The sequence below is a fragment of the Myotis brandtii genome, unplaced genomic scaffold (assembly GCF_000412655.1).
Source record: "Myotis brandtii unplaced genomic scaffold, ASM41265v1 scaffold441, whole genome shotgun sequence".
Taxonomy (NCBI): Eukaryota; Metazoa; Chordata; class Mammalia; order Chiroptera; family Vespertilionidae; genus Myotis; species Myotis brandtii.
This window is the reverse complement of record NW_005366873.1, coordinates 782,852-806,473: the sequence shown is the minus strand read 5'-3', so window position 1 is coordinate 806,473 and position 23,622 is coordinate 782,852. Positions and strand designations below refer to the sequence as shown.

The 23,622-nt window shown below is 34.1% G+C and overlaps 1 protein-coding gene across 1 annotated transcript in view; it reads left to right on the top strand.

Moving 5' to 3' along the window:
• Window positions 1–23,622, top strand: part of ATRNL1 (attractin-like 1) — a 428,818-nt gene that overhangs the window by 142,891 nt on the left and 262,305 nt on the right. Inside the window, exons 25-26 of the mRNA XM_014546342.1 lie at window positions 5,159–5,220; window positions 14,496–14,574. Of these exons, the coding sequence (XP_014401828.1) occupies window positions 5,159–5,220; window positions 14,496–14,574 (141 nt within the window). The remainder of the gene's footprint in view (window positions 1–5,158; window positions 5,221–14,495; window positions 14,575–23,622) is intronic.

Here is a 23,622-nt window from a genome sequence, read left to right as displayed (position 1 = left end):
CCAATTGAACTCTATAACAAAAATTAAGGAATTCTTGTTCAATATTCATATAACCGCATAGATATTTGACATCATTAAAAACTTTGATTGTATAAACTTCTAATGATTTTTATATAACATCGAGCAAACACTTTTATTTCTATATAATATTCATTATCATTTTTAATACTAAAATAATTTTAACCATGTTCTGCAACTCCTTTGCATATTGTTGGAAATTTGGAGTTTTTAAAGAATCATGTAGCAATAAATATTGCGTGCTTTCACGTATGTGTCATATATATAAAAATGAGATACCACTACATATCTACCGCAGTGGCTAATAATAAAAAGAATGAAAATGCCACATACTGGTGAGGATTTGGAATAACTGGAAATCACATACATCATTAGTGACAATGTAAAATGGTACAGTGACTTTGAAAACAATATTGTTTATTTTATAAAATGTATCCCACATTTACCATATGACCGATAGCTCCACTCCTAGTTTTTTTTTTACACAAGAGAAATGAAAACAGACTGCAGAAAAAAAGTCTTAATCACAAACATTTATAACTCTATTACTCTTGAAACTCCCCAACTGGAAACAATTCATAAATATATCAATTGGAGCACGAATAAGCAAATTATGCTCTATACAGTCTATGTGAAACTACTCAACAATAAAAATAAATGAAATATTTATACAAAGTAGTGACATGGACAAATCTTTAAAATACTATGTTCAGTGGCCCAGCCTGTGTTGCTCAGTGGTTGAGTGTAGACCTATGAACCAGGAGGTCACGATTTGCTTCCAGGTCAGGGCACATGCCTGGGTTGTGGGCTCAATCCCCAGTTGCGGGCGTGCAGGAGGCAGCCAATCCATGATTCTTTCTTATCATTGATGTTTCTCTCTCTCTCTCTCTCTCTCTCTCCTTCTCCCTTCCTCGTTGATATCAATAAAAATATATTTAAAGAAACAAAATAAAAGACTATGCTAAATGAAAGAAATCAAACATTAAATGTTACATACCCTATGATTCCTTTATATGAAATTGTATAAAAAATAAAGACTATCATGATAGAAAGGAGATAGAAGTTTTAGGGTCTATGGAGGGGCCTCCATTGCAGAGGCAAAGGACATCTACCATGTGGTTTTAATTAAGTAACTTTGTAAAAGTTGCCAAAATTCAATAAACTATGTATTAAAATGGAATTTAATTGTTTATATTATACCTCAGTGAAGATACTATTAGCCTGTAATTGTGAGTGTATTTCAAATGTTATGATCTTTCCAAATATGAAATATTTGAGTATTTATGTCACTACATCTAAGAAATGGCAACATTTCAAGAGAGAAAATCTCTTATTTAAATTGCATTCATCTCAGATTTCCCATATGATGCACTTGCTTGAAATCCAAAATTAAAATGGTATCCATGAAAGTTATACTACAAATTAAGCAATCCTCTCAACTTTAAAAGTATTTAATACTCATTTAAAAAATTAACAGACCAAAGCTGTACTTTCACATAATGTCATAATCTCTAAAGAGCCAATTTTAAATATGGATGCATGATTTATTTTATTTGAGTCATTTCCTGGGAGGTTAACTGCAAGGATATAATAAACAATATAAATCAATAGAGACATTAAAATTCTTAAAGTAAAACCCATTGAAACCAAAATAAAATTAAAGTTTGTATGAATTCTTCATAGTGAATCAGGTAAAATAATAAATAGTAATAACTTTAAGTTTTGTGTATGTGTGAATATAGGTAGAAAATAGATTGGAGACTGATCAGCAAGTATATATTCCCTTAAGCTCATCGTTTGTAAACCTGACTTTCATGTTACCATAATTGACGATTTCTCTTTTTCTCCCATTTTCCCAAACATCCTCTTAAACCAAAACTTTAACTCTTTATATTTACAACCTGTATTGCAAATCATAAGATTCTAAAAAATGGTTTTACAAGCATAAATTGAGTATAGATTTCTATCTAAGCCATTACTCTTATTGGTATATGTTATTGATTTATGAATTAAAACTTGAGACTCTTCAGGAAACCTCATAAATATGCTAATACTATAATGAAGAACAGGTAGCATTACACATGCAAATTTTTATGCTGTCATTTTAAAGGATCTATTTTTTTTAGCATTTATAAATGTTTTTTTAAAATATATTTTTATTGATTTCAGAGAGGAAGGGAGAGAGAGAGAGAGAAACATCAATGATGAAAGAGAATCATTGATCAACTGCCTCCTGCACGCCCCCTACTGGGGATTGAGCCTGCAACCCAGGCATGTGCCCTTGACTGGAATCGAACCTGGGACCCTTCAGTCTGCAGGCCAATGCTCTATCCACTGAGAAAAACCAGCTAGGGCTATAAATGTTTTTTGAAAAATGTTAAACAATATCCTTTAACTTCAACCAAAATGATTTTGGAAAAAATATATCTTTTAACTTCAAGTAATATCTTTAACTTCAAGTAGTATACAAGTAGATATAAAGTTTTACGTATTTTAACTGACATAATCTTGATATAAAAGTAATTCTTATTTTCTTGTACAGCTTGACCTTTAGTTAAAATGAAACTGTTTTAAGACTTTCTATTTAGAAATTTGAGATATATATCTCCAGAAGTTACTGCAATTTATTTACTAAACACTTATAAGTCAAAATTCTAGGTTCTTTGCTAGTAGCTAGGAAGGTATAGCTGAATATTGTAATGCCCGACTTCAAGTATCTTGAAGTCAAATGGAGAGAAAAGAAAGGTAAGCTAATTATCACAGTACACTGTGATACTCAGTACACAAGTCTTAGGAGAGTGTAGAACATAAGAATTAGAGTTCGTAATGCATTGATTTCCATTTTAGCTCTACTGCGTATTGCCGGTGTAACCTGTAAACCTTTATTTCCTCATCTATAAAATGGATTTAATGGCATTACCTACTTTATGTGATAATTCTGATGCCAAAATAAATTAGAAATATGAAAAGCATTTAGCCCAGGCCCTGGGCAATAGTCACTTAGTTGGGTTTTTGTTGTTTTTGTTTTAGTAATACTGTTGTGGAAGTATGGGGTACGGGCGACAGTAGTACAATCGAGGCCACCAAAGAGACAGGATCTAGGGTAGAACTGCCAGGCAGTCAATCATTGGAACAGTTCCAGTAAGGAACAGAGGTTGATAAAGGATGGCAAATATTGGAAACTACTAATACTGTTATCTGATCAGACTAATGTCAATGCCCTGGGTAGAGAAAGAAGCAGGGGCCATATTTTGTAAGTTGGAGTCCAAGCTAAACGTGATGGAAAACACCAAGGAAATTTAAGCAGGGAATGAAGGACCGTGAAGAGGGGAATTACAGAAAATTCTTGCAGTTTTAAAGAGAATTCTTTGTTAGCTGGGTGAAGAGTGACCAGATGTTATGAAATTGAAGTCAAGGAGACCAGTTAAGTTTTTGCATTGAACCAGGAGGGAAAGTTGTAAGTTCCATTACTAAGGCATTTATTTGCTCTAAAAATAATTAAATCCACTAAATTTTCATAGACAATACTCAAGAATTTATAATCATTGTAATATTTATACAGAATTGGCTAGTATGTTTATTCTTCATGTTTACATTCAGAAATAGGTTTTATTCTATCTATTAAATATTATAATTTTCTATTTCACTCCATTTTTGAAATATTACTTTTTTAGGAATGATACATATTGTATCAATTAGTAGTATGTTATTATCTGTAGGAAGTTCATGCTTATTGGAATATATTACCATAGTTAAGTAATGGGTCATTTAATCTCCAGTTTGCTTTAAATTCTTTAAAAAATCCTATATACTAGTAATAAAAGGCTAATATGCAAATCGACTGAATGGTGGAACGACTGGTGGAACGACCAGTCGCTATGGTGTGTACTGACCACCAGAGGGCAGACAATCAATGCAGGAGCTACCCCCAGCCCACAGGCCCCAGGCCAGCCAAGGGTGCCAGCGGGGCCCCTCAATTGCCCCGCTGGTTGCCCCACAGATCGGCCCTGATCGCCAGCCAGGCCTAGGGACCCTACCTGTGCATGAATTTCATGCACCGGGCCTCTAGTTAATAAATAAGAACCTAATGCGATCTTGAATTTCTTGCCTGAAACATCATCCAGTTGTCTTTGAGATATTACTAGTTGACTAACTTCCATTATGTTGGCATTTTGCAAGACTATATTCTAAATAGTTGTTTGAAAACCTCTTTTTTGCTTTGTTAGTAGAATTGGATAATTTTAGTACATCCCTTTATGTTTTCATTTATTTCAAATATATCAGAATTTATGGCAATCGGGCATTTGCACAAACACAGCAATTTGTCCTTCATAACCAGAACAAATAAGAATTCTGTTATTTTGTGGTAAATATCAAACTATTAATCTACTTCTCTATCCAAATGTATGTAATGCAGACTTTTTATTTAAATCGCAAATTCAAAATGTTGATTGTTATTATTTAATGAAAAACGTAGCTTTACTTAATTTCAGGTTTTAGATTTTGAGCATGTATTCAATGTGAATTTGCATTCAAGCTCAAATGGACAAAATATATTATCATCAAATAGACAAAATATATTATCATCACTGTTGCTGTAGTTTCAGCTAGCTCAGTATTTTAGCACTCACTTTATCAATTATTTGGGAGCTGTTTAAAAACAGGGCAAATGAAGATATTATTAAATATTAACATTAATTGGTCTCTTGATTTGATTAACTTTTGAATAATTATTGGATAACATGAATAAAATCATTACAGAAAAGGGAATGCCTAAGGTACATTTATGTAGGCTAAAATTTTAAAATTCACTTTAAATGTGACTTGAAAAATCTTGTTGTATTTTGGGTGGGAATGACCATAGGACCAAAATGGGTACATGTTGATTATCTGTGAAGGGCCATGTCATTAGCCAATAGGAATCTTTCTACATTAAAATCTAGTTTTAACATTTTAGGGTGAGAAACTTTCCAAACTACAGATTTAGGGTGTTGTTACTGATTTCGATTCCAGCATGAATGACTTATAATATGGTGATCAATGGTCTTAATCATTTAAAAATACTATATTTACAAATGCCATGAAACTTTACTATATTTATTCAGTAAATTTCAAACTTTCTTTTATTTTGATCTTTCAGATTGCATTTTCACAGCACAATACAATCATGGATCTTGTGCAGTTTTTTGTCACCTTCTTCAGGTAATTTGCTTTAATTGACTTTGATTTATTAAATCTGTATTTTGAAATATGTAAGTCTGTTAGGTAATTTATCAAATCTTTAATCTTAAAATATCATATATTGTATCTCAAATAGTTTTATATGCTTAAATATATGTCACAGAGCCGAGGAAACATACTTGCAATATACTTTTGCAAGATTATTTTACTTCTGGGCTACTTAATAGAAAGTGGGTTCAGTGGAATGAGGATACCTTCGGGTTCCCCTGACACATAAGAACAGTACATTCACCATATTGATTAGGTACATCTCCTAGAACTAAATCAATTCAATGACTTCTTAAAGAAATTATCATATGTGTTTAGCAATGTGCTAAAATCTGTAGGGGATAGGAACAAGCATGTATTTTGTGTTCTCAAAGAGTTTATAATCTGGAAGTACTAAATATAACTGAATAGAGCATCATTTCATTTTTTTGGTTGATTTTTCTTTGTTAAATGGCATTTAAATATATAAAATAAATACCAAAAATATAAGTCTTTGTTTTACTGTGGTTGCAAATATCAAAAAATTTCTATATGTGACACGGCACCAGAGTTAAGTTAGGGTTTTTCAAAATGCTGACACGCCGAGCTCAAAAGGTTCACCATCACTGCCCTAGGGCATGAGTTATTCAAGATAGCAACAATCCTATATAATAAAAGCCTAATACGCTAAGTTTCCTGTCGACCGGTTGGCTGTTCAACCAATCAAAGAGTAATGTGCTAATGATATGCTAAGGCCACTCAACTGCTTGCTATGATGTGCACTGACCACCAGGGGGCAGATGCTCCAACTAGCTTGCTGCTGGGGTCCAGTTGATTGGGACTGAATGAGACGGGCCAGACACGCCCTGGAGCCCTCCCACAGTCCATCCCTGGCTGGCCAACCTTCTGCGTCCCTCCCTGGCCCTGTGCACCGGTGGGGTCACTCGGTCTGGCCTGCGCCCTCTCTCAATCTGGGACCCCTCAGGGGTTGTTGGAGAGCTGGTTTCGGCCCAATCTGAGGAACCCCACTGATGCACGAATTTGTGCACTGGGCCTCTAGTAGGTTCATAAAAAGGGATTGCATAATTAAACAACTTTGGAAAATGTATACTAAGGTTAAGTAGGGCCCTTTTAGTTTATTTTTAGCTTACATTGCTTCTCAGAGTTCTTAATACGCTAATTCACAATGTATCTTTCTAAAAAAGAGGCTAGAGCAGTGATGGCGAACCTTTTGAGCTTGGCGTGTCAGCATTTTGAAAAACCCTAACTTAACTCTGGTGCCGTGTCACATATAGAAATTTTTTGATATTTGCAACCACAGTAAAACAAAGACTTATATTTTTGGTATTTATTTTATATATTTAAATGCCATATAACAAAGAAAAATCAACAAAAAAAATGAGTTCGCATGTCACCTCTGACGCTCGTGTCATAGGTTCGCCATCACTGGGCTAGAGCTTGAAGATTTCTCAAAACATGAAAACCCTTTTTCCTGGGAGTCAAATGAAATACTGGTTAGGAGAAGCAGTTGAGTTTCCGTTTTATGGGATCTTAGATCATCTGGGCTGGGAGCAATGCTATTTTTGTTAACATGATGATGATGTACACAACTATGAGGGTCCATCAGGTGCCGTTGTGCAAACTAGATAAATGTGTCTCCTCGTCTGGCAGACCTAGTCCCTCATCACAGCACACAACTTTACAGGCAGACAGAGTGCAGTATGAATTTTGACCTTCACCAAGGTGGCAGTACTGGCTAGTACAGTAATAAGAATCTTCCCAACCCAACACAGATGCCATGCCATGCACTTTCCTAAACACCACAGTAGCCATTATTGTTTATCTCGCCCAGACACCCATACAGTGCTTGAATTTCTAATGTGCTCCCCACACAGGTCAGCAAGCACTTTCTGTGAAGGGCCAGATAGTAAATATTTCAGCAGTTGAGGGCTGTGAGGTCTCTGTTGCAGGGACACAACTCTGATGCTAAAGCAGCCACAGCCAATGTGGAAACAAACGGGGTGGCTGTGCTCCAGTAAACCTTTATTACAAAACAGCTGGTGGGCAGAACACTGCCTGGGACACAGCGTGCCCAATTCCGATCTAGCTTATGCCTGAGTGGCTTTAATGACAGCACACGCACCATCTCCCGAGATAGCATTTTCTATCTCCAGATAACTAATCGTTCTTCATAATTGAGATGAAATTCGTGTCCCTGTAATATCTCTTCTAATGCATCCATATGGGCCCATAGAAAGTCGAATTGCTCCTCTCCATTTACAGCCCTTCCGTTTTCTATACTCTTTTCTCAAGTTTACACATTCCTTGCTTATTAATCCATTTCTGTTGTCAACACCTTTGCCATGGTGGTCACTTTGCTCTGAAAACAGTCATGTTTCTCTATGTCCCTTGAGAAATTATAATTTACAGTGTTGAATGCATACACACATATATATATTACTAACGTGTGCACCATTTATTTATGCTTTAAATGTCTTTTAAAAGTGAAATTTGAGGAAACATCTTAAATATACTTAATGTTTTATGACTTTGTACTTCTGAATATAAATGGATTTCGAGGCTATAGTTATAATACATTTTTGGAAAGTATTAGAAGTTACAATCAAATGAACATTATTTAGTGCATCAAAGTAAACCTGTTTCTGATGCAGAATAGTGTGGATGGAAATATACTGAGAAGTTCAGCTCTGTAAAATTTCACAATGCTGAATATATATGTAAATTATTTAAGGTTTTATTGGAAGCTTTTGAATTTGTGTGCATAATTAAATTTAAAAATTCTTCTATTAAATAAAAGCAAGCTAGCATTAATATGTGCCATGTCTTAGAGGTCTCATTTATTATGTTGTCCTCATGGACAAAGTGGAAAAAATGCTCTAATCATTGTGTGAGATAAAATATATTTGACGTTTCTTTTGTCATTTAACCTGTTTCAGAAGTGAAGTGTAAATTAGTATTAAAATTTTCTCATTGTTAAGAAAAAACATGGACAGAATATGTTGACTTTTAGTTTTGTTTTTTGAAATAAGGCCACTGATATATTTTAGGAGACCTCTCACCAGAATCACCCTTTTTAAATCCATGTTTCCTTCCCAGTCTCTTTACAGCAATCTAGGCTTTTTCTAACATGCACCTCAAAATTCCTCCAACCTTTACCCATTACCTAGTTCTAAAGCTGCCTCCCCATTTTTAGGTAATTGTTACAGTGGCCCCCAATTCTTGGCACCAAAATCAGTCTTGGTCTGCTCATGTTGCTGTAAAAAAATACCAAAGACTGGTGGATTAAACAATAGAAATGTATTGCCTCTCAATGCTGGAGACTGGAAGGTCAGTCTAAGTAAGATCAGGGTGCCTGCACGGTTGGTTTCTGATGTCAGCTATGTTTCGGGCTTGCAGGTGGCCAGCCACTTTGTCACTGTGTGTTCACATGGCCTTTCCTAAATGTGTGTGCGCGGAGAGGGGGAGAGAGCGAGCTTTATGGCTCTCATGTGTCTGTGGCTTCTTATAGGAACATTATTCCTGTGGATCAGGGGTCCACTCTTATGATTTCATTTAACCTTAATTACCTCCTAAATTTCTGACTCCAAATATAGTCACATTGGGTGTTAGGATTTCAACATCCAAATTGGGTCAGTACAATTCAGTCCTAGCAAGGAGTTTAAAGTCCATTTAGTCCCAGTGTTGTTTGTTAGCATTTTGCATTAAGTTTTCTGTTAGCTGCATTTGAAATCCTCTCAACTGATAGAGCATCCCAAGGTCTGGTTGATTCTTGCTTAATAACCTCAAGAACTCTGTACCACTCTACGTTGTGAGCATATTGTTTTCCCATTTTCTCCCAGGAGGCGTTGTTAGTTTTTCTCCTTTGTCAATCTGATAATTGAAAGAAGTAAATTTATTTCTGCATTATACAGGTTCTTTTTTTTTTTTTGCATTCTAAGTTAGTGATTTATTTTTTAACATTTTACTTGGTTAAAAAAAAATCCTTCAAGTATTTAGGAAGATATTTTTAAAACCTTTGCCAGACATTTTCCAGAGTAGCAGTTATTAGGAAATAATTTTTTTTAAATAATATGTTTCTGTATTTCAACACAATTCCCTAGTTTGTAAAATTTTTAGTTGAAATAAAAGATTAATATGCCCAAATTGTCTTTTAAAATATTATTTAAGACTTGATTTTTATGCTCAATTAACCTCAAATTGCTGTAAAATAGTGACAATATTATCGCTTTTTGCATTTGGCCAACTAGATTACCACCAGAGGGTATTTCTTTGTCTCCCAAGGCCTGCTTTACAATATAACCTATCTCACACTATGCTATTTTATTGAATTCTCTTTAATTTTCCCTAAATGAGAATACCTAACGAGCTCCATGTTTTTATTTCATTTTAAGAATCCCTTCCATAATGACCATTTTATGAAGGTTAAAATCAAATTATTGAAATATCTCCCCTAAGTTCCTGTGCTCTCCTTTTTTATCCCTGTAGCTTACATGCTTGCTTTTTAATGTTTCCTTTCTTTTCTTTTTTTCCTATTTCATTTCCATTGGGGGGTTTTACCAAAAGATGACGAACCTTTCAGATCTTCTGATACTATTACACAGCATTTTTTAAAAAGAAAGCTCAATCACCCCCCGGCCCCCACATCTCCGCCAAGGAGCTATAAAACACTGTGTAATATAATAGGAAAAGATCGGAAAGAAAGCGATGAAACATTTTTCCTGGATAAACTTACCACAATACCAGATCGTAGGATGCTAACACTTGACATTGCCCTTAAGAATTTTGACTTAAAAAATATATCAGGGAAAAGCTAACTGGAACAGATAAACCTACAAATATCAGTCCTTTTGCGTAATACAAGTTTTTTACTCACGTAAAGTCCAGTGGGCAGAAAGGAGGCAGTGGGAGGGACAGGGTGGTGTGTGGGGCACCGCCCCATTGAGGAATCCAGACTGATGGGAAGTCTGGTGTTCTTCAGGCCCCGGGTTGTCTGCGGAGACTGGGGTTTTCTGTTAGTCGCCAAAGGATGAGTGTAACCTTTCAACAATGCTGGATCCACTTGTCAAGAGATTTTGCTTGTTTGTTTTTTTATGAAGCAAGTGTTCTTAATAGACTGTTTTTGTTTTAAATGTAGATGTTTAAAAAGAACTGTAATTTTTACTTGCAATGTAACTTACTACAAATCAAGAACACTTAAGAAGTATTACCTTGTAATAAGGCTAATTATGCCAAAGAAGACCTTCAATGTCAGAAAAATGATAAGATATTCAAATCAATTAAAGAACCAATTCCATTCACTTAGAGAAAGTTTAATGACAACTACCACTTGCCAGAAACAGATATATTTCATTGGGTTTTAAATAATTTTTGGAGATTATTGGAATATTTTCTTAATTTATTTATTGATTTTACTAACCAATTTATTTATATCATCATGAGCTCTAATCTAATATCGATTAGCATAGAGGGTTAGCTGCAAACCTCTAAAGTATATATCTCCTTCTCGGAAGAGGTTGAAATTATGAAAACTGAACATTTTTATACTGGATTTCTGTGCCATTATGAAGTGGAAGTCTTCGCTTGAGTCATGAAATTTAGATCAGAAAGACTTAGAGAAACTCAGCAAGTCTTCATATTAAATTGAATCTCTATCATGTAACTATTTTGACTGAGAAATATTGTGAATTACAGATCGTCAAACAAAAATATGTTTTGCTATTTAATTAGTATTTATTTCATATAAGTGACTTTTAGTATATGTACTGTTATCTACTACTGCAGATATTCTGCAAGAATCAGTCGATAAAATTTGGTGTCTGAGTATGAGGGATGATAAGATTGAATGTGCTTTTTTACATTTTAGCTGAAAAGTAACGGTGAGAAAGAAGTTGGAAGAAAGGGGAGAACTTGTAACCAAATATTTTTTAAGTTAGGCATTTTACTTAAATTCTCCATGAGTTAGCATTCTCATCTTTCAAATGAGTACATAACAATATCCAGGGCCTTTCATGTGTGATTATGGCAATTTAAGAAATACGCATGTAAGACACCATAGTGCTTGGTCCATAGATGTTAGTTGCTTTTATTTTTATGAATATTTTTCAGGAGTTCAGTTTGAACATGGTAGGTTGGAGGTTATATTTATATCTATAATGTTAAAATTCTTAGGGTGGTAATGGTAGGACTGATTTCCAGATGAATAGATCCTTGGACTATATTTAAGTATCACTTCTCAGTACCATATTATAACAGTTACAGGGAAGTGCAACGCTGTGGTGGTAATTCAGACTAGAACAGGGTTTCTCAGCATTGTTAGCATGTTGATCTGGGAAAATGTTGGTGGTGAGGGGCTGGCCTGTGTGTCCTACATCCCACTGGACACCCACCAAGTGGTAACAACCAAAAATGTCTCCAGACACTGCCAAATGCCCCTTAGAGGACAAACTCTCCTGATAGAGAATTTCTGGAGTAGAGGCAATCATGTATGCTTCTTCAAGTATATAAAGAAGTTTCAGCACATAGAAGAGGGAATGGACTGACTCAGTGTAACCCAGAAAACAGAAGCAGCACTGATTGAGAAAGACAATTTAATAGAAGGATATTTCCATAGCTTGAACTATGATATAGTTAAAGCTCAAAATAGAATGCATTGACTTGTAAGGCAGCTTCCGAGCCACAAGTATTTAATTAGGAGCTGGGTCACTATCCGAATTCTGCTGAGAATTTCTTTTCTGAGAAGGAGTTTGAACTAAATAATCTCTTAGATGCTCATGTTTTGGCAGGTCTGTCTAATGATACAGACTTGAAAATCAATGCGAGTGAGGTCATAGTTGAAGGCTTGAAAATAACTGAGCTCTCTCTCTGAGAGCAAGAGAAGATAATAGCATGGTTGCTGTGAACTGAGTTTTGAGGAATGTCCATAATTTAGCAGAGGGCATCTGGAATGCAACCTGCCTTCATTGACCCTGTAATGTGTCAGGAAGGATACAGGGGGACCAAGGAAATACAGTATTCAGACGGAGTTTCAAAGAATGGATGGTTGGGATTGTCAGTTGAGAAGTGAAAGTCAGTTGATTGAGAAAAGACCAGTGTATTTAATTATTTGAAAGTCATGGTGAGGAAAGTGTCCTATAAAGTGTTCAGTGTTATATACACATTAATCATTCTTAATCTTAATATTTTTATTAGCTCACAAGCCAGATGTCAGATTCTAAACAGTTAAATAAAACTAAATTATGAGGCATTTGACATGGAGGTGGATGCATTGACCACATGCTCGGCAAAATAGAGGGGGCTACGGGGTCAGTAAAGCAGGGGTATTGTTTTTATTTTTTGGAGGTAGGGGACTTGAGCACTGTGGAAAGTTTAAATTAGGATGAAAACAAGTTTGTAAATATTAGGAGAAGAGATAATTATATAAAGCATAAAAAGGTACCTCAGAGGTTAGAAAGGTTAGGGTCACAGGCTTTTTTTTTCTTCTTTTAATCTTCTTCTTTTGGTAATGAAGCAAGAATTAGAGAATGTGTATGGAAATAGAACTGCTGTGAGATGGTGGGTAAGCTCCCAGCTCCCAACACATGGGGAGGAAAGAGTGTGAGGCTTTGTTTGAATTTTGATACTATGACTTGCTCTTTGTGCGACTATAAGCCATTTACTTTGAACTCTGAGCATTGCATTCTTCTTTTCTAAAAAACGAATAATATATGCTATCTGCAGCGTTCTTATTAAACTACAGGCAATGCTCAATGTAAGGTGTCTAGCACAGTACCTGAAGGTGTTCAGCACTCATGGAGAGGTGCCGGAATTGTCTCTCATCATCATTGAAGGATATGGTAAAGTTTCTTCAAGTGAGACAAGGAGAAAAAATGTATTGAAAGTCTTGAAAAGTGTGGAAAGTGTCAAAAATTTCACTGCTCATGAGCAAATCAATTGATGAGTACTAGGATTATTAGTTAATGACGAGGACCAGGATTTTTATAGTGACCAGTCAATTTGTAGCGACTCAGGTCTTCTCGCTTCTGTATTTTTGAACAGCTTAATCTCTGACCACAGAGCAAAGGAAGAGAAAATAAACATTGATTGATTAATTGGATTCACCTAAACTTTTAATTGAGAAAATAGTGGCCCGGTGCACGGATTCGTGCACATTGAAAGGAAATTAATTAGAAGATTCATGCAGTAATTACGTTATTGCAAAAAATTACATGTCAAAATAGTATATATAATATAATAATTATAAAATTAAAATACAAAATATGTTAATATGTATCGTGCATGCATCAGTCACCCTTTATTTTTAAATTGCCAGTGTGCGTCATATGTACCGGTCGGTCAGTCAGATGGTTAGACGGACGTACAGTCAGTCACCTAGCCTTTTATATATATAGATTTGTCAGTCTCAAAATACAAGTATTCTGTATCAGAATAGGTTCTTGAATATTGTAACTAGTATGTATAGACCACATGCATAAACGTTTAACTGAATAATTTCCTATTTTAAACTTTAGCATATACTAGGGTTTCTAAACTTCAGCTCTACTGACATTTTGGACTAGATAATTCTTTGTCTTGGGGCAGTCCTGTGCATTGCGGGATATTTAGAAGCATCCCTGGCTCTGCTCACTAGATACGAGTTGCACCCCTCCCAGTTGTGGAAATCAGCAATGTCTCCAGACATTGCCACAGCCACATGTGCCCTGGGGGTGGACAAAGGGCTAAAATATCTCCAGTTGAGAACCACTGAAATATTTTCATATCTAAAATAGTTGCTAGTAAAGATGAAATGAATGAGCATGTGAAATTGGAATTTATAAAATTGATGATAATAACTCAACAATTCTAAATAGATTTCTGTTGCTTTTTAAGACCAGTAGAGTTATAAGTTTACTTTTTTTTCTGAGAGAAGATAGACTACAATGTATAGCAAGGAATGTAAATAATTTTTCTACCTGTATACTTTGATTTTACTTGAGAACATTTTTAACCCTAATTTATCCTTTTTTGCTTGAATTATTTACCAAGACAAAGTGATTACTTCTCTATATACAGGGTAGGGCAAAAGTAGGTGTACAATTGTTTGTATGGAAACTAATACAATGATTAATAAATAATACAAGAATAAACTCTGTGTTTTGCATACTTGTAACCCTACTTTTGAACCAGCCTGTGTATATTTAAATCCTCTGCATATTCTTTTATCACATGTCTTAACTATTTTAAGCAGCAATTATTTGTGTTTTGTTTTCCAGTTGTTTTTTGTCCTTACTATTGGTGGCTGCCGTGGTCTGGAAGATCAAGCAGACGTGCTGGGCTTCTCGGCGGAGAGAGGTATCAGTGATAGCATTTAATCTTTTTTTAAAGATTCAAGCAAACATATGGGTCTCTATTGCTTAATTAACATGCTTCTTTAAAATATAGGTTTTCACATCAGTTTTATTTATTAAGATTGAACAAATCAGTCTTGTATTTTTAAAGCTTTGGAACAGACTTTACCAGTCACTTTAAGGCAGTATGTGTAGAAGCAGCAGTTAGTTGTAAAATGTTTTCTTTTAGGTCGTGTTAGCATGGATAGTGTGTACAAATATTCTGTTGATAAAATGATCGGCACTCTCTTTTACTTAGGTAATTAGTTATACTGTAAAACCATAATTTATTTTAATAAATGTCTGTTGCAGTTTCAAAGACAAATTTGAATGACAGTTATTTAGTTTTGGTTTTTATCTCCCAGATTTTGTTTTTGGAAATCAAACCTTTTCCATTTCATGATTATCTGATAGTGCAAGTATGTTTGAAGTGCACCTCAGTTTGATACATTTCTGTATAAGAATTGATTATATTTAGTGTAATAATAATACTCTTTCAGAACTGATGCTATAAATAAATTTGATAAATACAGTTTCATATTAGCTAATTGAAAGGAAAAAAGAAATGTAATAATCTGAGGAGCGTAAGTATGTAGCAGATTTATTGTCTGTACTTCATATAATAAAAAGGTTTCTGTTTTAACAGTATTGTTATATTACATTAGTATAATATTAGTTTTCTATTATTAGTATTCTCTTTGCTATTGCATTTCCTAGTATAATCTTGCATGTATAATTGTGTGTAATAATATAAAGGGGCCCTATATTTACATACCTTGTTTTTTCCACATGCTAAAAGATTATATTTCCAGCTATTTAAAAGTAATCCAGAGTTTTGTAAGTTATAGAATTTGTGAGTTTTTCTTAATTATTCTTTTATTTTCAAACATCTATCAAAGCTCAGTGCCTACAAACTTGACACCTTTGCACCACAAATTAATTATTCATCGAACCCTCTCTGCCTCTCTGATCACTATACGTGGCTGATGCAGTATCAATGAGTATAGGCTAGTTATCACCCTCTGATAAAAGTAATTTAATTGAAAAGGAGCTTATTAAATATAAATATATAAATATTTGACAAGAAGTATAATTCTGTGTGGAGATAACCAGTAGGAATAAACATCTTAGACAACCTATTAAGGTGAAATTATAGATTCACGAATTGAAAAACAATTGGTAGGCAGAAAGTGTTAACGAAGGTCTTCTTGAAGGAATACGGTAAGTGACATTTATGTCCCTAATCATTAGGAGAGAATTCAGGATCAATTAGGGATCCTGCGTTTCCACTTCATTATGAGTAGCAACGTTTAAATATCTGATTTCTAAAGTTTATCAAATGCATCTGTAATAATTGTGGGGTTGTGAAAAGATCAATATACAACTCTGGCATTAAGTGGCTTCTATGTGGGTTTGTTGTCTAATTGAACTTTGTTTTCTCCAAAGAGAAAGGATTGCACTGTATAACTAATTCCCACTTGGAGGTTCCTGGAACTCTAGGAATGTTTGTATGTGATAACTAAAGTTTAGAAATGGTATTAAATATTTGAGAAGACTAATGTGAAAAGTTTATTTTCCTATTAAACTCAAACTTCTCAAAATGACTAATTGCTTTTGGTTAATATTATACAAACTCAATGTAGTGATGTTGTTTATTGTATGTTATTAGAAGCTCTGGGAAGCTGATATTACTTTAGTTAAAAAGTAAAAAATATGAATTTATCTTTTGATTAAAAGTCCAAATCTCTCCAAATACATGTTGCCTATGGAGAGAACAAGGGAGAGATAGGAAGGAAGAACTAGACTAGGGACACTGGGCCCGTTCTGATCTGTGCTTCTGAATATCCCCATGTCCTCTTGTTACTCCGTCAGTTCAATGCTCTTCTTCCAAAAGTCATCTAGGTTTTGTTAAAGAATATGCCAATAATGTTTGCATTTAATTTGCTACCTATACTGAAATACAAAATCTGTGAAAATCTGTCCTGTTGAGAGGTCATCCCATATTATAGTATAATATGTTAAAAAATATTATGAGGAGATTTAATTTTATTAAATCTTTTAAGTACAAAATTCTGATGTCTAGAAAACCATTTGTATATTGATACCCAAAGTAAAGATGTCATTATTTAGATGGCTAGCAGAGATCTAGTATTAGATAATAATTTTTATAATATTAAAAGATTGTCATTTTTGGTCTTAGAGAACGAAAGACACTTATTTTTAACTACATTAGTTGTAGCTTATTATGATGATCCCAGTTATAGACTTGATGTCGATGGAAGTGAAAATGTGTTTTTATCTGATCTTGTCTTTATTTAGTTTTAACTATTAGATTAACTATAATATCCCCCAAAGGAAAATAACCCAGTGTTGTTGGTTTTTGTGTTTTCTGTGTGTGTTTTTTTTTAAAAAAAACCTTAGCACACCTATTATTGTAAACCTCAGAGGACCCCTGTGATTAGTTAGGACAATTTATCTGTAACAGTAAATGAAAATTATTTAAAATATTTTTCTTCTTAGTATTTCTGTAATTTTATAACAGGAATTGTGCTATTTGCGTTTCTAAATATAAGGACTATTTTAAAATGAAAATAATCTCTGAACATTATTAAAAGTATTGTGTTAATTCAACCAGGCATATTGCTTTTTTAAAAAACTGAAGTTTTGGCTTCTCAGAAACACACAAATGCTTTTTCTGTGGTATAATTTTAGTATCGGAAGCTGTTATTAATGTTATGTGCCTTTTGAATAACACTCCTGAGAATACAGTGGCACTTAAAAACACAAAAATGAAACTCCAAAGACTTCAATTTTAATATTACCATTTCATATAGGAGTCCCAAACTCATTTCTAGGATAACTCTTTAAAGAATATGAAATTTGGGAGGTGTAAGGGGCAGTGCTAATTAATGGACAAATAAGTGGATATTGACTATTGGAAATATTTCAGTACAGTAGAAGGATGAGTTTTTATAGCTTGAAAACATTAACTTTTAATGCCACATTGAATTTTAAGTAAATAGTTATTACATTACAAATACATTTGTTAGGAGAAAGTGTATGTTAAAAGGGCTCACTTAAAATATTGTCATGCTTTAAAATACTCATTTTAAATGGAAATTTATTTTTAAGATGTATTATAACTCTCCTGCACATTTTATAATCATACAGCATAAAACCTATATTTTAATTTAGCATATGAACCTGAAATTTGATTTAAAATTAGTAAACTAAAACTTATAAACTACAAGTAGGAGTTTCTACAGGCAAATATATGATTTCCTTCTATATTTTTTTTATGGGCACAAAATCAGAGAAGTCATAATAAGTTACACTTTACTAAGGAAATGCCCTGGGTTAATAAAATATCTGCGATGCTATATTAGTGATAATTGGCTTATCATCTAAGTATTACTAATGTAATGCAATGTTTTACAAAGTGAGTTACTCTACCTTTTAGCCACCCAACTAATGGAGAGTGGGGTAATGAGAAATAGGTGGAGAAACTAAATGCATTTGCCTACCTTCTTTTTCAAAATATATTCATGCAAAGATATTTATATAGGGCTTTTTGCCTGTCAAAACAATTTATGACATTCAGAATGGTTCTTGAAATAATTCTGTTTTGTTATAATGGGGTATTATGTAACTGAAAACAAGAATGAGGTGGTATGTGTAAAATGAAATATTTATTCTTACATTCAACAAATATTTATTGAACAACCTCTATTGTTTCAAGCACATTTTTAGATGAACACAGCAGTGAGCAAATCAAACAAAAATCATGGCCCTCAAAAGATTACAGATCTTGCCTGTCCAGGGTTGCTCGGTGGTTAAGGCATTGGCCTGCGCACTGCAGAGTCTTGGGTTTGATTCCTGGTACCTCGGTTGAGGTTTCTCTCCCCACCCCTGGTCAGGGCCCACGTGGGAGGCAACCAGTTGATGTTTCTTTGTGTCTCTCCCCGTCCCTTGATCTCTCCATTCTGAAGAGCATTGGAAAAAATATCCTTAGGTGAGGATTAACAAAAAAACAAAGAAAGAATTTATAGAATCTTAAAGATATGTTTCTTACTGGGTAATAATTGACATGGATTTATAATGTTTCCAATTGTCTAAATCACACACACACACACACACATACACACACACACACACTCACTCATCCACACACATGAATTATATACATGGCAATTTTAAGAGAATCACCAGGATTATCTCTGGTTTCTGGGAATGATATTTGGTAAAGAAGGATGATTATATTATTTCATAATTGTAACAAACAAATAACTAAATTTTAGGAAAAGATCTAAAATTTTGCAGTTGGGCATTTTACTAAAATAGCATTTAATTCTCACATTAGAAGATTATATATATTATTTCCCTTTTAGTTGTGTGTAAGAAATTTGAGATTTTACTGCAGTGCCTCAAAGCTTATAATTAGTAAATGGAAGAGTTGTGATTTTAAATTAAGTCTGTCACATCCCAAAATTCAAGCTCTCTGAATCATACAAAGAACATAAAAAATAGCCCGAGTTTCAACAGGTTTGATTCAATAATTGAGCACTTGTAGTATAGCCTATGAATCTGTTTATAGCAGGGGGAATATTCTGTATTTTATCTAATATTGTGACACAGTCGATCATTATTTGATGTAACAGAAAGAACAGACAGTGCCAATTAAATTATGGCACAGTACTCTCTACCACTAAGAATATTTCTTTTATACTTATTGAAAGGACTTTTAGAGAGTTTCTTAGATACAGATTTTATTATATCATTCACATATATACACTGAAAGGAAAGTTGAAGCAAAATAAATTAGTTAAGGTATTAATAAAACTTGTTCACATTCATAGTTCAACATTTCATAAATCACTTTTTGACTCAGGTAAAAATGTTTTGAGCACTTCACATGTTATCATTGACTACAGTAATCAAGTTTGTGTGTGTGCTGGCAATGACAACTTTATCATAGCTGCCATCTGGCCAACAGTGGTTGTACAATTTCATCGATTGTGAGACACATCAGGTTTCAGAGATATTAAAATGTGAAAACAAAATGTGTCTTATAATCAATAAAATGTGGTAGGGCCTATTTGATAAGGTTTTTAGCACTAAGTAAGTTAATGCATGCAAAGCACTCTCCCCACTGCCTTTTACTTGCCATACTTTAACTAATGGTAGCTGTTATTATTGTTGATATACTATATAATAAAAACCTAATATGCAAATCAACTGAACTGCGGAACGACCAGTTGCTATGATGCGCACTGACCACCGGGGGCAGATGCTTTATGCAGGAGCTTCCCCCAGCCTGCAGGCCCCAGGCCAGCCAAGGCGGGTGCCAGCGGGGGCTCTGATCGTCGACCCTACCCATGCATGAATTTTGTGCACCATGCCTCTAGTCTAATATAAAGAAAGGTTAACATTTTATTTATGCATTAATTTATTAGTAATAGCAACTCCTATATCTGTGATTCTTCCCCTTCTCCATATTGGCTTTGACACTGTAGTTCTCAATATATTAGGCTCTTAGAATCACCTATGGATCTCAAAAATATATATTTCTGTATCCCTGAGTTCTGCCGCCACTGTTCACCCACACCACACCTATACATTGGAATTGAGCCTCAGCTTAATGTGTTCATATTTAAAGCCCACATTGATTCTAATATGCACCACTGGCACTGAAACTCTGCTTTGGCTTCTGCTCTTAGAAAGATGGAAAACCACAAATTAAGTGATTTGAGTAAGATTCTGATTTTAAACTGATAATTCTGATGCTGTGTTGAGAATAGAGTGTAGGTGGATAATTGTGGACACCAATCTGCATTCCCACCAACAGTGCACAAGGGTTCCCTTTTCTACACTTCCTCGCCAACAAAAATAAAATGTAAAGAAAAAACATAACATTTAAAAACAAGAGAGAGAATGGAGGTGCTGACTTCCAGACTGGCAGCAGGAGAAGCTCCGTGCAACCATAACTGACAAAAAGCCTAATTGGTGAAAATTATTTTTAAAACAAATACCTATTTTAAATCTATGGAAGCTGTTCTAAGTGCATATAACCAACAAAAAAATTATTCAAGAAATTCTACTAAATCTCAGTTTAAAAAAAAGTCCGTAGTATTGGAGCTATGACCTGCCCTCTGCCTATTTCCTCTCAATCCAGCATTTCTCATCCTCCACCCCAACCCAGCCCAGTTCTGTATCACAGAGCTTCTGCTCCAGGTGAAAGCTGCTGAGATCCTTCACCAAGATGACAGCACTCCCCAAACTGACCTCTAGCTTCATTGTGATCCCTATACAAACACCAACTGGCTCCATTGTAGAAATTGATGAGTAGATAATAAAAATTCATTTGTCAAAGATAAAGGACTCTGAATAGCACTTTGTGAATCTTGAAAAAGGAGAACAAAGTCAGAAGATTCTTGTCCTGAGTTCAGCCTGCTACAAAGCTTAATCAATTTGGCTTGCTACTGGCATAAAGATGGACATAGAGATCAATAGACTAGGATTGAGAGTCTAGAGATTAAACCCTTACATTTACAGTCAATTGATTTTTCCAAGGGTGCAAAGACAATTACATAGGGGAAAGATTACTCTTTCAACAAATGATGCTGGGCAACTGGATAGCCACATGCAAAAGAATGAAGTTGGACCCAGATCTTACACTATCCATAAAAATTAAGTCAATAAGGATCAATATACCGGCATGTAAGAGATTAACTATAAAACCCTTAGGAGAAAAGGCAGGAATAAATTTTCCTGACCTTGCAAGGTCTTCTAAGATATGACACAAAAAGCTTAAGCAACAAAAGAGAAAATCAACGAATTCATCAAAATTAAAAACTTTTATACATCAAAGAACAAGAAAGTAAGAAGACAACATAAAAAATGGGCAAAAATATTTGCAAATCATATATCTGAAAAGGCACATGTATCTAAATATATAAAGAAAATTTACAACTCAATTATAAAAGAAATTACTATTAAAAAGAGACAAAGGATTATGAATAGTCACTTCACAATGTAAGATGTATAAATGGCCATTTCACACATACAAAGATGCCCAGCAACATTAAGCATAAGGGAAATAGAAATAAAAAACAATGAAATACCACTTTACGCCTATTAGGATGGTTATGACCAGTAATAATGCATGCTATTATTCACCAGTAATTATTACCAACAGTCATCAATATTGACTAATATCACCAATAATAAATGATAATAATAAATGAAGTTGTGGCCTTAGCTGGTTTGGCTCAGTGGATAGAGCGTTGGCCTGTGGACTGGAAGGTCCCAGGCTTGATTCCTGCCAAGGGCACATGCCTGGGTTGCAAGCTTGATCCCCAGTACAGGGGGTTTGCAGGAGGCTGCTGATCAATGATTCTCTCTCATCATTGATGTTTAGAAAGAATTTTTCTATTATCTGACTTGAATTACTTTTGTTAAAATAATATCTTTGGCAAAGCAACATCTTTTATCTTCTGCGAAATGATAGAAATCTAATTTTTCTGAATTGTAGTAGCATATAGGGTTTGACCCATTGAAAGTTGAGTCTATAGGTAATAATGTTACCAGCATTCCATATTAACATCATTCATATTTTGTAAAATATTGTTTAAGTTACAGAATTGCCCCCATTTAAAGAATGTGCCAGAGTTTTACTTCTGTGTTGGAGCATCCAACCTTCTACCACCACGGCCCCCTACATTGGGTTTTTTCCCCCCTAACTACATACTGTTAACACTTGGGCATATGTTTAGACATTTAATACTAATACAGAATTAAGCAGTATGTCAGTAATTATTCTTAATTTGATCACATTGCCCTATAGTCCTAGCAGTATATATAATTTTATGAGCTAAAATTTCATTTCTTTGTGAGCTTTTAAAATATATTCTGTAGGTTCTAATTTGGAAGAACAATCTGCTCCTAGCAAAATGCTTCTACTATGACTTTAACATAGTTACTATAATGCATTCCTTATTAATTATCCAAAGATTAGGTTAGTCACCCAACAGTATGTAGTTATCTTAGTCATTTACCTTGTATTTTAATTTCAGAATAAACATGCTTTCCTAATAATATCCTGGAGAATTGGTTTTCTCAATAATTAAACCATATTATAAGGAGCATTAAATATGTAATATATTGAACCATCCAGACATTGTGCACCCTCCATCACTAGTAGTGGTTCACTATAATAGGGATTCTCAACCAAAGAGGACATTTCAAAATAGTATAATTTGGAAAAGCAGACTCCATTTGATTTTGATGTTCCCTTCAGAGAAGGAATTCTACTTTTTTTCCTCATCCCCAAGAATCACAGCTGTACTGAAAGTAATGTCAAATTGACAGTTGACATGTACTGTTGTTATCTAGAAATTATCTGGTATTCTTGCTGTATAGTGTATTGTATTTATTTTTAAATTGCTTTGGTATCAGCATAATTATGATTTAATTTGATTTATTATAATTCACCAAAAGGATTCATATACTTTAATCATGACATTTAGGTTATTAGAATATATTGAATATATTGAACATGCATGCCATTAGATCATGAATCTAATATTGCAAATGTTAGCTATTTTGGTATATTAATTATTTTGAGTCTGAAATCCACTGTTATATTAGTGCCAATACTTTGAACAAGGTCTGGGAATCAGAGCTTTATTCTTTATTCCAAAAGCCCATTTAAACTCATTTTGTGTGGTCAGTTTGTTCTTGTTCCTTGAACAGCAAAGGACAGACATAATTTTTCCCCTCCCTTTTTTTTTTCTAGACGCATTTCCCATCTCATTGATAATTTGCTTATCACACACCTTTATTCTGGTATTGGAAGAGATTTTTAGTAGTCATTCTTCTCTCCCGTAGAAGTACACATGGGCAGACTGCTATCAAGTCAAGCATGATTTCTGTTCCTTTTACTTGTTTGCATTTTGTTTTTATATCTATTTTAATAGGTGATATATCTATGTTTCAAAATTTGCACCCCTTTCCC